The sequence below is a fragment of the Colletotrichum spaethianum genome, assembly GCF_022836535.1.
Source record: "Colletotrichum spaethianum MAFF 239500 DNA, contig27, whole genome shotgun sequence".
Classification (NCBI taxonomy): Eukaryota; Fungi; Ascomycota; class Sordariomycetes; order Glomerellales; family Glomerellaceae; genus Colletotrichum; species Colletotrichum spaethianum.
This window is the reverse complement of record NW_026054797.1, coordinates 1-14385: the sequence shown is the minus strand read 5'-3', so window position 1 is coordinate 14385 and position 14385 is coordinate 1. Positions and strand designations below refer to the sequence as shown.

Sequence of the window (14385 nt, the reverse complement as noted above, 5' to 3'; positions counted from 1 at the left end):
AGGCTCTTGTTGGGCGTACTTCATCGGTGCGTAGGGACCCCGATGCCCCCGCCACGGCCACGTCCTCGGCCTCTCCCAAAAGGTCGGAAGCCGTTGGCAGAGGGTCCGGCATGGCGATGGTCGTGCATGAAGAAGGCCCCTCTGTTGGGGACGAAGGCGGGGTCCTCGTCCCTTCTCCGCTTGTATTCTTCGTGTTCCCGACGACGACGTTCATTGACAGGCTCCGTCGGGCGTGACGAGTGTGAGCTCACGACGAGAGGGGCAGACGGCTTGGGCGGGGATGCAGCGCCGTCGAGTTGTCCCTGTTGGTCAGGCTCGGGCTGGTCGCTGATAGATAGACCCGAGAGCTTCTCATCGGCATCGGACACGGCCTTGCTGGTCGTCTGTGGGCCCACGGCTGAGGCGCTCCGGCCAGCAGGCTTCGCATTTCCATTTCCAGCTGCCTTCCGAGGGTTGGGGGTGACGGGAGAAGCCTCGTCGATATTGCTTGTATCGCTGTCGTTGCCGCGGTCGTGGTCATCGCTAACGATGGAACCCTCGGTCAGAGAGTCATCATCGAGATCGAGCTGGTCGGGTCCACCTTCTCCGTCGTCCTCGTCCTCGATGCGTCTTCTGTGACCAATCTTTCTGCGTCGAGGAGCCGCCATGGTGAAGCTTGCTGGGAGCTAGCTACCTGTACCTCTTTCTCGGGCTGATGAGCTGGCAGAGCGCGGGCGATGCTCAGGTTGACGACGGGGAGGGCAGGCTCGAGGAGCGGAGGAAGCGGCGGAAGGGTGTCGAGGCAATCATGCGATGCTTGCCGGGGTCGGTTGAATGGAAGAGATGGAAAAGCAAGTACCGCCCTGCGGTTGGCGAAGAATGAGGGCGATGGAGCAAACAGAGAGCCAAGAAAGGCGTATTAAATAAAATACAACCGCGGAAGCAGCAGCACAGCTTCGTCGTGCAGTGGTGGGGAGGGCAGAGCAGCAGAGCGGAAGGGGAAAAAACGCAATACCGTACACTAGCTGAGCTCGAACCCGTGTCGTCTCCTCTGACCTCTCTGCTTCTAATGAAAGAGCAGATGAAGGGGAAGCCTGGGATAGGAGGAGGGTTTTGGGTGCGAGGAGGAATCGCAAGGGGTGGAGATGGTGATGGTGATAGGAAAGGAAGGGAGGGATTTCGGCCAGACGACGTAAAGACAAGACGGACGGACGACGGAGACGGGGCCACCTCACAGACACCAGTCGATCTTGCCGACCAGTACGAATTGTGGTGTTATTTTTATTTTTTTATTTTATTTATTTTTCCCCAGGCCCGTGGCTGGAGCTGCTGAGGCACACCACACGCACCGCCAATGCCCGCTGTGTTGGCTGTACTCCCACCGGTTGGGCGCCCGTGTTCCCCCCCTAAACTCCAAAGCCTCCCAGTCACCAGTGCATTCTCGGCCAGTAGGATCCCCTCCTTGGATCGGTACGACGCTGCTTGGGGCCGCTTTGGGGCCTGGACCAGCTGGACGTGCCTGCTGTGGGGAGCAGAGCAGCCCACTAGAACTCGACCCTCCTTGGAGCTGGGAGGTCCTCTCTGGTGGTGCTGCTCCGAACAGAGACTTGAGACCTGACCAGACTTCCAAGAATAACCTCTCCACCAATCCGGGGTCGTCACAGAGCTCGGCGGACCCACTTTTTGATTTGTTTCGTCAAGTGCAAGCTCAAGTCACCCGTGGAACTCTCTGGCTGTATCTTTTTCTTTTCTTTTTCGCCTGCAGATGCACTTCTGCATCCTCAGACTGTTGTCATTCCACCAACCTGGATAGAACTCTACTTGTCTTGTCGTCATACGACATGCTGGCCTGCGAGCATCTCCACCGTTGTTGATGCCGCACCGATGGCCTGACACTTTCCACCCTTCAGGGTGATGCGCCGGCATGCCGTTTCAAATCTCGGACGCCGGGACGGTCCAGGATCTGGCGGGCTGGCACCAAAAACCCTGTTCACCGTGCTCACCATGTGCCTCATCAACCTTGGGATGAGATGACAACTATTGGTTCGAAGTCGAACAAACCTAGACCAGAGCCAAGAATGAGGGGACCGCACTGCTGTTGTCGTTGTCGGGTGACGACCCTATTCGCCCTGGCAATCAATAAAGAGAGTCTCAAATATTTTCAGGGTTCCACGACTTGGTTGTGAAAATGACTGTGCAGGATAGCATTCTTCATGATCTTGGCAGACCATCGAGGTCTCATCCACAGAGCATATAAGGCATTTCCCGACAGCAGTCGTTAGTGATCAAAAGTTCACATTCGCCATTGCAACAAAAGTAACATGGGAATGAACATGTGAGTTGGCCCTTGCAGGATTTGTTCGCTCATCACACCGTTTTATGTTCGGAACAAGTCTCTGGCCCCTCGAGATATATCGCGATATACTGGCAATCTCTAGCCAGGACATGGCATCGTGGAAGCCACAATCCTCTTCCCAACTCAAAGAGGTATAGAAACAAGCCATCGCAAGTAAACCTCACCCAATGAAAGGGTTGCCAACGCACGTGTCCTTTCATTGACCCTATCTACGACGTGGCGTTACTCCAGTGCAAGGGGAGTTACCGAATACTCTCCTGCATATTCATGGGGATCATGTTTTCACGGCGACTTTTGATGCTTTCATTCAACAGTGGCAACCGAAAATGGGACCGGGTTTGTAAGACAGCACCTTAAACGTGTATTTGTGATCATGTTTTCAAAGTTCCTTTCGCCCGTCTAGGCCAGCTATAAATATACCACAGAGTGTAGCCCGATGAACTGGAAACAAGTTCTCTAACACGACTTGGTCAGGGGTGTTCAGGTATCTGGTGCTTCGCTATCTTGAGTTCGAGAAGACGGAGGTTGAAGGTTCTGCGTCTTCTCGATCTTGGGCACACATCCAAACCTCGTGTTTCCTTGGTCCCAAACCTACCACAAGTTAGCATCGTCGCATTACACTACACCTGCGCTCTTTGGAATTACTTACCGCATAAATCGATTTCAAGAACGCATCTCCCAAAATGTCAAACTCGTTGGAGCCTCTGGACTGCACGCCTCCATACCAGAACCCATCGCTGGCTGGCGCAAACGCAAGGTCCTCCTTCTGGATCACAAACTCCTTGTCGCCGACGGCGACCTTGAACGCGGGCAGGTCTTCCTCCTTGGTGCTAGTTGGGAACACATAGCCCTGCTGCTGATCGTCGTACTTGGAGCCGGGAATCGCGTCATACAACGCTTGGCAGACCTCGTCCGAAACGAGAGCCAGTGTAGTCCCCGTGTCCGCGATGGCCTTGTTACCGCTCTGCGCGACGGCCTTTCCGTTGACGCTTGCAGATTCCGAGGGGAACATCCAGAACCCCTGCGTCTTGTCGATATCGACCCAATGGATATCCTCACCAGAAGCCTTGACGAGGTCCGTATCGATCCACCCAAACGTGAAAAACGACCGTGGCTTGGCCTCGTCGCGCTCGCTGTAGAACGCCGACGTGAACAGCTCCGCGTCCTTGGGGATGTCGCTCTGCGCGATCATGTTCTCGACGGGCGTGGCCTGTGGGTCGCTGTGGTTGCCATTGCTCTGCACCGTGTTGATGGAGCTAAATGCAAGGCCCAGGAGGCCGTCGCCTGTGCCCTGGGAGAACTGCGCCGCAAGCTGCGAGGCGAGCTCGATGACCTGGTTCTCGACCGTCAGCCCGCCGAGGACGAGGTTGTCGGTGCCACAGTCACCTGACGCCGAGCTGCCATCGCCATACGAAATCTTCCACGTCTTCCCCTCGAGCTTCTTGAATGTCGAGGACTTGGAGGCGTCGAAGACGCTGTGGTTTTTCTGGAGGGATTTGCTGAGCTCTGTTGAGAACACCTGGTGCAGTGTTAGTGACCATCAGGAACAGGCCCGTTGATTAGAATGTTACCCAGAGATCGGCGGAACCCGTGTCAAAGTCCAGCTGGAACTTTTGCGGCGGCGTTCCGATGGAAACCTCGCAGAGGTACATTGAGTCATATTGCTGGTCCTCAGCCGTGACTTCGCCATGCTGGTCGTCGGCCGCCTTCTTCATTAGAACCTTGCTCATGGAGACTCGGCCGCCTACTGCCGCGTTGAAGCCAGGGGCGGCGAGTCCCCTTTGGGCCATTCTCCGTGTCTGGACATAAGGGCCGGGTTTCGTCGGCTCGAACTTGAACTTGTTCAGGAGATAGACATATGACTTTGTGCCATGACGTTTGTAGTTCTTGTTTGGGACGACAGGAATCTTGGTAAGACCCTTTGCCGACTTGAATCTGGCTTGGGCTTGAAGAAATGCCTCCATTTTGAATATGCGATACGACAAACTTTGAATTGTGAATTGGTTGCGAGTGGGTTGAGCTGTCAGTCAAGAGAGACGAGCCCTAGAGCTGGCTGGTTAGGACGAAGATTAAATACCTGACCGTTTCGGTGAGGAAAGCAGAAATGACGACTCGGAAGCGCGGCACTGGATGGACCTGGGCTATTGGATTTGAAGGTGTGATGGCCGCAAGTAAACCTGCTCGACAAGCGCTTGCAGGGCGATAAGGATGAGGTGTCACCCAGGGCATGGGACGTCAATCATGCACTGGTACCAGGAGGTCTTATACATGACAAGCTATCGTTTGGCTGACGACGGCTCAGCTGAACAGGGCCGGGATCAAGCTGTGTTTTGCCATGGGAAGAGCTCATGCCGGCAGTGAAAGTGTGACAGTTCTGAGCAAGGTAGTGGAGGTGGGGCGGTGCAACTGCAAGCTTGAAACGGATCGTTCGCAACAGCGCATTCGGACCTTCTGCCCGTGCTCTCGAGCTTTCTGAAGGGGATGAGAACGAGTCGACCCTCGGGCCATCCCGATGAGGCAGGTTGAAAAAGGAGAAGAGGGGCTCAGTTTGCCGGTGGAGTCTACGTTGAGCCGACTCGGGCCAAATAATGAGATGTTGCTTAGATAGGCGAGCGAAGTGATGCTAACAGTCCGTTGCTTAGCGGGTTTACAGACTTGGAGTTCCTCTCAGTCACAGCTCCGTCCGGCTGAATTCTCCAGGACGTACCCCTGGGTCTCTTGATCAAAGGCGCCATTGGGGTTCAGCATCATGGCCAGCACATACAAAACAGTCCCATGACCAAAGCAATACGAAATCCTTGATTGCCGGTTAGATGAGTTGATGTGAACGAACAAATCAGCCACGGGATGAGGTCTCCCCCGCCGGCGATGATGTAAGGGACTGCCGCACGGTGGTTCGGGGCAGGGATAAGCTTAGCGGGCCATGTCCCGTCTTGGCGTCGATCGACTCCCGACTCCTGGATGCCCTGCCAAGCACGTTACAAGAACTGGGAAGTAGACGAGGCCTTCTGTTCAGGCCGAGACGGGGGTTAAAGATAAGATTGCATGTTATCAAGGTTATCTCATTTAGTTCTGACTGAAGGTTTCATTTTGGCTTGCCATGTTAGCAATAGTGTGGCACAAGGTTGGAGACTGGACAACAAGATGGATGGATGGATGGGTGTGATGTAGCACGACCAATAGCTGGCGAGAACCCAGTGGCCTCTATTGCGAGAAACTCTCGACTTCGGCAAAGAGATCCCACGCAGTTAGCAACTCATGGTTCCTGTGCTAGAACTGAACCGCAAGCCATCGGCCTTTTCAGCTTCAACCCTCTTGGGCAGAGTTGAGCCGCAGCTTCCCAAAGGTAAAGCCGCGGACACCATTGCTGATCCAGCATGGCTCTCCGTTCACAACACTGTCAGCCTTGACCTCCTCTTCAACGGCCAGACCACTATCTCGGTTAGCCTAAAGTACAGTCCATCAAAGTGAGGCATGCTAGGTGCGGAGCTCATGACTTACCGTTCGAGTGCCCATCTGCGGGTGGTCCCGTCTTGCCCGCCGCTGCCATTATCCGGGCTATACTTGGCAGACACTGGCGGGGTGACCCACCTGCCGTTTCTCCAAAAGAACGGAGTGGTTAAGCTACCCTCCATGATGTTGCCATCTTTCGAGTTGACAAGGAGGACTTCCTTACGGTCTGCTGGGGCGATTCTCTCACGGTCTCGTGCGGTGTCGTACATGGCTCGTTTTGTAGTCTTGTAGTGGGTGTACTCTGATTGCGGTGTCCCCGTTTTGTCAATCACTACCTCCATGGGTGATTCTTCAGACGGGACTCCAGCCTGCTTAGAGCTTCCTGGAGGTGGAAGCCGTTCCGGGAAAAGGTTCTCCAAAGGCACCGCGGGTACGGTTGATGCTTCGCAGCTGAGGTTTCCTTCCGAGCTCAGTAGAACCTTGACTCTGAGAGGAGTGTCCTTTCCATGCTGGGCTAAGAAAGACTCAATCGCTTCAGTCAGCCTTTGGAGGCCGGCCGAGCCCGAGATGGTTTCGATGGCAGGGGTCCAGTTCCAGTGAGTGGCAGCTCGCAGCATCCGATCCCGGTGGAGGTCCAGCATGTAGAATGGTGAGGTCATTTTGGCGTTCCACCCCGCATTAGCCAGGCGCCTTTTGGGCACTCCTATCAGCCCTGGGTCATACCGAAGAGAAGTGAATAGCTGGAAGTCGTTGGACATGGTGGTAACGAGTGCTGTGGAGCCGAATTCGGATGATGTTGCACAGTAGTAGTAGGCTTTTAGGTCTTAGACGACTATTGGTCAGGTAGTCGAGCAAGATGATGATTTGGTTGAGGTTGTGAATTCGGAGCTCTTTTCAGAATTCCATACCGAGGAACAACATTTTTGGCCTCAAGCGCCAGGGGAAAACTGTAAAAGATGCTGTAGAAGTCGCTTGGACTTGGAGTAATTACTGCGCAAACGACCGAGAGCTGCCAGTTAAAACCCGCTGGGCGGAAAATACTTGCGCCATAAAGATTTGCCGCAATGATTACATAAGGGAGTCGCTCTGTCTTACGCAGACCACTCCCGATTGTCGGTTTGCTTCGTACCTCATCAAGCATGAACATCATAATGAGCTTATGGGGTAGTGGTTCAAACACTTTCGATTTCAAGTCGTCACATGCCCTATTCCGCTGAACGCCGTGAAATCTAACAATGCAAGACTCAAACAGACATGAGGTTTGGTACAAGGGTGGGCATGTGAAAGCAGTGCTGGTGTTTGGGACGCCACGATCAAGATCGGTGACGCGGCGAAGAACTAATGCCGCCCGGAGCAGATGTTGAATAGAAGAACATGCTGTTCTCTATGAGCCATTTACAATGCATCCGTCACAGATATTCTAGATCGCTAAGCGGCCTGTGAAGCCATTTGAGATGTTCTAAGCATAGCTTACCAACTCGAAAAGTAAGTACAACCTCTAATACCATAAACTATTCTAGAGCAAGTTGTCGTGATAGTCATCGCCATCTCTGCCGTGCCACCTCAATCTAGACGAGGTTTGACTTATCCGTAGTCTGATTATCCTGGTGAAAATACCTCATAAGAAGAGATCGTATCTTTCTAGATGCGTGGGAGTAAGAGGTGTTCACGTTGTAGATCTTGTCGTTTTGCAGCTAAGCGATACAGAGTTGATGGGGTTGAAATTCAGATGAAGTGAGACAAGCAATGACAACTAGAAAAGGCTGTATTCCAGTTGCCCGCCTCCACCCTGGTTTTCCATCTCTGTCTGCTTCGATATTAACGATTGTTGTGTTGTTCAAATGCCGCAATAGCAATAAGAGGAAGCATATTAACGGGAGCTAGTGTTCGTCTCTGTATGCCACCGACATGACTCACAAGGTGCCGACTGAAAGTGCATGTAGACAAACCAAGACAGCCGGTCCAGAATGGCATCTTGCAACAACGCCTGTGAGAACACTCCCTTCTCTGTATTTGAGACGCATTGAACCCATTCCGAATGTAAACCTAGCATAACAGGCACTTGCAACTGTTGAATCAAAGAGAAGCAGGGAGAAAGCGAGAAATTACTGTTGATTGAGACCGAGCACTTATGTTTACCATGGCGATGGCAGCCTTCCCGGCTGCCAGGTCGAAGTACCAAAGTATCATCACATTGTGGCTGACCAACGCATCCTTGCTCCGAGCACGTCGTGGACCCTCTTTGGTTACGTAGTGTGCAGATTTATAGGCGACCCTCCCTTGCGCCCCCACTCTTAAATCGCCTGAGGCAAAGGTGATTTGGTGAATGACAGCAAGCAGCCCAGAGGCAACTGCCCGGAAAAACTCCTCACGAGCTTCCCGTCGCGCAATAATTTTTCGTCTGCGGCTACTGCTCGGAAGCTCCTGGCCCAGCGCATCAGCAATAGCAACACCAACCAACCTGCAGCTCCTGCAACCCTCTACATCATCGACCAAGCTGGTCAGCCCATTAATTCCCTTCCTTTCGACCTCGCGACTTTTCTTCCTGTAACTCCCTTGATACCTTTATTCTCTTTTGCCAATTGCTTCGGCCAATTGCTAAAATGTCGAATCCCCTGCCGTCCGTGCCTCCCATGGCCAGCCCGCCGACTGTTATCCCCGTTGATTCGTCTTCTGGCCTTTGGGATCGCATCACCACCTGGGCCTCGGACAACAAGGCCATTGTCTACACTGCCGCTGGTGTCGCCGTCGTCGCTACTGGTGCCGGTGTCATCTACTTCCTCAACAGCGACTCCGTACGTCATCCATCTCATCTCCTTTTCGCGACGCCTGTCGTCATGCGATCCAATTTTTCAGCCGTTATTGCCGAGATCTTGGCGCACATTGCCGGCGCTGGATCGTTCTCGACAAGATTGAAGCTGACGCCCACTGTTAATGTAGAAGAAGGACTCGACACCAAAGCTGAGCAAGAAGGAGAGAAGGAAAAGAAAGGAGGCCGAACGAAAGGCTGCTGAGGCAGAGAAGCAGCCCACACCTGCAGAGGCTGCAGCCCCTACGCAACCCAAGGCCGCAGCCGTCGAGACCGTCGATGAACTTCCCGAGATCGACGAGAACACCGTCGCGAGCTTCACCGTCGAACAGCGAGAGCAGTACGCCGCCAAGTTGAAGGATGTCGGCAACCAGGCCTATGGCAGCAAGGACTACAACAAGGCCATCGACCTCTACTCGAAGGCGATCCTTTGCAAGGCCAACCCCATCTTCTACTCTAACCGCGCCGCCTGCTACAATGCCTTGGGCAACTGGGACAAGGTTGTCGAAGACACGACTGCCGCTATCAACCTCGACCCCGAATACGTCAAGGCCCTGAACCGCCGAGCTAATGCCTACGAGCACCTTAAGATGTACGGCGAGGCCCTGCTCGACTTTACTGCCTCGTGCATTATCGACAGCTTCAAGAACGAGAGCAGCGCACAGTCTGTTGAGCGTCTGCTTAAGAAGTTCGCCGAGCAGAAGGCCCAGGAGATGATGGCCAACCGCCCCAACAAGCTGCCCAGTCATACCTTCGTTGGCAACTATCTCCAGAGCTTCCGCGTCAAGCCTCGCCCGGCCGGCCTGGAGGACTCTGTTGTTCTGTCCGAGGACACCGGCAAGGGTCAGTTGCAGCTTGGCCTGAGAGCTCTGGATAAGAAGACTGGTGATGGCTATGAGGAGGCGAGAGCCGCCTTTGAAAAGTCCCTGGAGCTGGGCGACCTCGGCGAGTTTGAGGCTCTGGCCTACAACCTCCGCGGCACTTTCAGCTGCCTGCTCGGAAAGCACGACGACGCCATGGCTGACTTGTCCAAGAGCATTGAGCTGGACCCCTCCATGACCCAGAGCTACATCAAGCGCGCCAGCATGAACCTCGAGCTTGGCGCTCCCGAGAAGGCAGCTGAAGACTTTGAGAAGGCCATGGAGCAGAACAGCGAGGACCCCGACATTTACTACCACCGCGCCCAGCTCCACTTCATCAAGGGCGAGTTCTCCGACGCTGCCAAGGACTACCAGAAGTCGATTGATTTAGACCGGGACTTCATCTTCTCCCACATCCAGCTCGGCGTCACCCAGTACAAGATGGGCTCTATTGCATCTTCCATGTCCACCTTCCGCCGCTGCATCAAGAACTTTAAGGAGGTCCCCGATGTTTACAACTACTACGGCGAGTTGCTCCTTGACCAGGGCAACTTCCAGGAAGCCATTGAGAAGTTCGACAGCGCCATCGACATGGAGTCCAAGACGAAGCCCATGGCTATGAACGTTCTTCCTCTCATCAACAAGGCTCTCACCCTCTTCCAATGGAAGCAGGACTTCAGCGAAGCCGAGAAGCTGTGCCAGAAGGCGCTCATTAGTAAGTAAAAATAATACTCACGCTTAGTTACTTGCACTAACCCCCCAATAGTCGACCCCGAGTGCGACATTGCCGTTGCGACCATGGCCCAGCTTCTGTTGCAGCAGGGCAAGGTCACCGAGGCGCTCAAGTACTTTGAGCGTGCCGCAGAGCTCGCCCGCACCGAGGGCGAGATCGTCAACGCTCTGTCCTACGCTGAGGCGACACGCACGCAGCTCCAGGTACAGGAGAAGTACCCGAAGCTGGCGGCCAAGCTTCAAGGCATCGGCCCGGGTGGCATGCCTCGGTAAAGAGCCAATGAACTTGTGAACAAGAAACGTGTAAAACTCACCCACTGGTGTCGTCGTGTAAGAAGAGAGAAACACAGCTCCCAAGCACATGGGGGAGCGGATCGCCTGGACAATTGGGTTCCTGGTTGGTAATAGGGGAAAATATCAGAGCGGGCAAGTCGCCCGTTTCGCTGTGTCGTGTCTTTTTGTTGGCCGGGCGAGGGGAGCTTTAGGAAAGGAGGGTGAAGTCCAAGGCTACAAACGGCTGGGAGGCATGGGTCGAACCCTTTACGTTGTACATAATCCGACTTCCCTCACTCTGCGTACATTGGTGAGAGCATTGTAGAACTAGTCCATTGTCATCTGTAACCATTTCCACACCCACTACTTGTCTCGTCTGTCCAGTGGACAGTGGCTTGAATCACCAAGCAACCTGACCTGCTACCGGCCTTGTCGCGCAATGACCCAAACATAGCATCCTTCTGCGCTGTGTCCATGCCAACGACGAACTGCCTAGTTGGCCAAAAGTGCTCTCTTCGCACAAGTAAAAGGGCTCCTTCCTTCATGGCGCCATATGTAGTAGTACGTGCCTTCTCACACGTCTCGGCATCTGCCCTCGCTCGCTCACACGTGGTGATGGCCTCACCGCACACTGATAACACCTCCAAAAACGTCAACAATCCTCACATGCAAGCCGCCAAAAAGACAACGACCACGAAACCGGCAAAAGAATGGACGATCTGGGAATCGAACCCAGGACCTACCGCAATTCCGGGACATAATTCCCTTGCTAAGCGGTCATTATACCACTAAACCAATCGCCCAACGGTGATGATCTAGCCCGGACTTGAACCGGAGACCTTCAGTGTGCTCAACCTGTCGAGGTGAACCGATAGGATGTTAGACTGACGTGATAACCAACTACACCACCAGACCATGATTTGTTGGGGAGGGTGCCAGGGGGAGATGCTCATGAGGGATCGGGCGCTGGCTTCTAGGGCAGGGTTCGGGGCTGGGTGTGGGTGGAATTGCATGTGAGAGAGGGAGAGAGAGTGGATGTGCAAACGTGCGTGCATGGGGGTGGCATCGTGAGTGCAAAATTTCGTTGGTGGGGGGGAGCCGTTTTACACGGACGGCGGGACGGAGACCGGGGGTGCGGCATGTTGGACAGGACCGACTTGGGGCCTAGACCAGCCCGGTGCTTGCATGGCTGCCATGGCTTGAGGTAGGGCGGATGTTGATAGGCAGGGCTTGCGGGCCGGGGATATACCTAACGGTTGTATATTTCGAGAGAACGGTTCACTTGGGAGCACTGAGAGAGAGGTAGCAAGGCGGATATCGTGATGCAGGTTCGTAACTGGTCGCCAATGTGCGATACGTACTAGGGGGAGAAAAAAAATATCAGGTCCCCTTCCCCCGATTCCAACTCATCTCATCCAATGGACGAGAGAAGGGAACGCCTTGAATAGATACAGAAAAAAAAAGTGTACTCCCAAAGAACCCCCAATCCGTCTGATCGTATGAAGAGTATGCGTACAGTAAGTCAACCGTTGGTGGGGAATCAAGGAGGCCGCCGAGTCCTATACGCGGCGGCAAATCGTGGCTTCGTCGGAGGTGAGCTGGTTTTGTGTGTGCATGCTCTGATTAGTGCCTCCTCCAGTCCGGGCCATGGTCATGAAATCTAAATATCGTAGCACTCCTCTTACAAAGTGCTTTCCCTTTCTGTCATGCGGGACCGAGTCGAAGCCCGGCCCGGCCCCCTGCTCAAATTACTTTCTTCCCACTGTTGTGATGCATTTTCGAACAACGCCGCACGTCGGCCTGTTTATTGGCCAGTCGAGTTCTTGGTCAAGGTGACACCCAGACCGACACCGAGCGCGATGGCGATAATAATGAGCACGACAACGAGCAGGCACCACCACTTGAGCTTTCTGCGCCTCCTGGCATGGGCATTGGCTGTCTCGACCTCTTCGTTACCCTTCTGGATGTTGTCGACCGTCTGCTGAGCGTTCTGCTCGGCGGCCTCGACGACGGGCTCCTGGGCTTCGACGAGCGTGGCCATTTCTTGGTAGAGCGTGGCCAGCTCGATGAGCGTCTTCTCAATGCGCTGCAGCTCGTTGTGGCGGGCCCTGACGTTGCCCAGGATGGAGTTGGCTTGGCCTGTTCGGTTTGATTTGAGCTGGTTATGCTGTCAGTACAACGATGCCGGCAGATCATGGAAACCGCTCAGAGGAGCATTCTAAAGCTTACCGCTTCCTGGAAGACACCCTCGTTGCCCCAGTCCATCTGCGTCGCCTCTTCGACTTCTGCTTCCGTCGCATCCGGGTGGACAATACGGAACTGGCGGGCAATCTGGTCGCGGTAACGGCGCTGGTAGTCCTGCTCGATCTGCTGGTACTTGTTGAGTTCGGACTTGAACGTGTTCTTCAGCGAGTTGAGCTGGGCGGTCTTTGTCGCGCGCGATCCGTCTCGTGTTTTGGTCAGGTCCTTCTCGAGGGCCTTGATGCCGTCCTTGACTGCCGTGTTGCGGAGTTGCGTCGCCGAGACGGCCTGCTCGAGCTGGTAGCTGGCGCTGTTGTCGGGAGAGGAGAGAGAACGCTGGTGCAGCTGGGCGATGTTCTCAATATCAGACGTGAGGCCCTGGATCTCTGAGCGGAGGTATTGCACGCGCTGAAGGAAGTCTTGCTGGCTCATGGCGGTGGGCGCGGGCTGCTCGGCGTACTTGTCCGCCTCTCCGTAAGGCTGCATTTCGTATTGGCCTTGGCCATATTGCGGCTGTTGCAAGTGTCAGTGATTGCGACAGACAATTTGCGCTTTCAAGCCGGAGCAGAAAGCAATTGAGAGGGCGACAGACCTGCTGGTGGTCGTAGCCATTTCCGTCCTCGGCCTGAGGGCCTTGGGCGTAAGGGTTTTGGTTATACTGTTGGTACGACATCTTGCCTATAAGCTACCGTCGATGTGATGATGGACAGCGCGTTTCGAGCCACAGTATTCAAATGACCGGACTGTGAACGGGGAGGGTGATTGAGTCGGGCCTCTCGTGAGAGTGTTGTGGTGGTGCGAAGAGAGAGGATATTTCGGCTGATGTCTGGTCGCCGGGTTAAATGACGTTGGACCTCCGGGCGCTGACAGGAACTGGGAAGTGCTGGAGAGACGCTGAAATGACAGTGAGGACGGACCCAATCAGGCACCGGGACCTGTCAGAGCGGATACTCCGGGCTGTGTTCGTGGTTGGATGGAGACACTGGTGAACGGGGCGCAAGTGGGTAGGATTGGCCGATCTGCTTCCCGGGGGTCCCTACTTTTTTCTTCCCCTTCTTCCCTAGGAAAACACTGACGGGAGGGCAACAAACAAACAAGCTTTGGAAGGCAGCGTCCCCTTCTGAAATGAGGCGCTTTTTCGATGCAGTCCACACCCCCTTCCCAGGTTGCTTTTGCGACAAGACTAATATTCGGTAGAAGCGCAAGTTGGTTGGGGACGGAAATGGGATGAAGCGAACACAGGGTCAGTGACATCAGAGCATGTTGTGCCGACGGGCGGGGCGAAGCTTATTATTATACACGGGACGCAATGTTCTTCTCTGTTGCGGTATCCGTAGGGACGGACGAGCTCACCCCTAGCAATGTCTCACGCACCTTTGGGGGGGGGGGGGGGCCGTCCGACGGCGGTGGGCAGCGCTGGAGGTCGCTCCCTGGGTGTTGGGTGGGAGGCTGGAGCTGCCCCTCGCACCTGGGTCCGAACATGCCCGTCTTCCCTCTCCCGCTTAGGAGCTACCCAGCCATTTCGCGGCCGAACAGGTGACCATTGACAACTTTGTCGAATGGGAATGCAGTTTGAAACGGGCTGAGTGGCGGCGGCGGCAGATGTAATCTTCAATCCCGCCAAAAATAGCCACCATGAACGGGTTGCGGCTACGAATACTTGCAGTTGTCTCTCATCAACG

General features: G+C 54.6%; 5 protein-coding genes and 2 non-coding genes across 7 annotated transcripts; 1 reads left to right on the top strand and 6 right to left on the bottom strand.

The window, feature by feature from the left end:
• Positions 1 to 20: 20 nt before the first annotated feature.
• Positions 21 to 647, bottom strand: ColSpa_09171 (uncharacterized protein; the record flags this gene model as incomplete). Its single annotated transcript, XM_049275383.1, has 1 exon — positions 21 to 647. The coding sequence occupies one exon, from the start codon at positions 645 to 647 to the stop codon at positions 21 to 23; it is 627 nt and encodes a 208-aa protein (XP_049131340.1).
• Positions 648 to 2815: 2168 nt separating this feature from the next.
• Positions 2816 to 4299, bottom strand: ColSpa_09170 (aspergillopepsin-1; the record flags this gene model as incomplete). The annotated part of the gene is made up of 3 exons (XM_049275382.1): positions 2816 to 2926; positions 2985 to 3854; positions 3907 to 4299. 3 exons carry the CDS (start codon positions 4297 to 4299, stop codon positions 2816 to 2818), a joined length of 1374 nt encoding a protein of 457 aa, XP_049131339.1.
• A 1342-nt stretch (positions 4300 to 5641) lies between these two features.
• On the bottom strand, positions 5642 to 6546 carry ColSpa_09169 (uncharacterized protein; the record flags this gene model as incomplete). Its single annotated transcript, XM_049275381.1, has 2 exons — positions 5642 to 5768; positions 5837 to 6546. The coding sequence occupies 2 exons, from the start codon at positions 6544 to 6546 to the stop codon at positions 5642 to 5644; spliced, it is 837 nt and encodes a 278-aa protein (XP_049131338.1).
• Positions 6547 to 8391: 1845 nt separating this feature from the next.
• On the top strand, positions 8392 to 10462 carry ColSpa_09168 (mitochondrial import receptor subunit tom70; the record flags this gene model as incomplete). The annotated part of the gene is made up of 3 exons (XM_049275380.1): positions 8392 to 8583; positions 8729 to 10172; positions 10224 to 10462. The coding sequence occupies 3 exons, from the start codon at positions 8392 to 8394 to the stop codon at positions 10460 to 10462; spliced, it is 1875 nt and encodes a 624-aa protein (XP_049131337.1).
• A 711-nt stretch (positions 10463 to 11173) lies between these two features.
• Positions 11174 to 11265, bottom strand: ColSpa_tRNA_250. The gene is made up of 2 exons: positions 11230 to 11265; positions 11174 to 11209 (listed from the first exon to the last, which is right to left on the bottom strand). It is a non-coding gene; the product is annotated as a tRNA-Ala (tRNA).
• An 8-nt stretch (positions 11266 to 11273) lies between these two features.
• On the bottom strand, positions 11274 to 11377 carry ColSpa_tRNA_249. The gene is made up of 2 exons: positions 11340 to 11377; positions 11274 to 11309 (listed from the first exon to the last, which is right to left on the bottom strand). It is a non-coding gene; the product is annotated as a tRNA-Val (tRNA).
• Positions 11378 to 12266: 889 nt separating this feature from the next.
• ColSpa_09167 (T-complex protein 1 subunit alpha) lies at positions 12267 to 13376 on the bottom strand (the record flags this gene model as incomplete). Its single annotated transcript, XM_049275379.1, has 3 exons — positions 12267 to 12629; positions 12692 to 13216; positions 13296 to 13376. 3 exons carry the CDS (start codon positions 13374 to 13376, stop codon positions 12267 to 12269), a joined length of 969 nt encoding a protein of 322 aa, XP_049131336.1.
• Positions 13377 to 14385: the final 1009 nt, after the last annotated feature.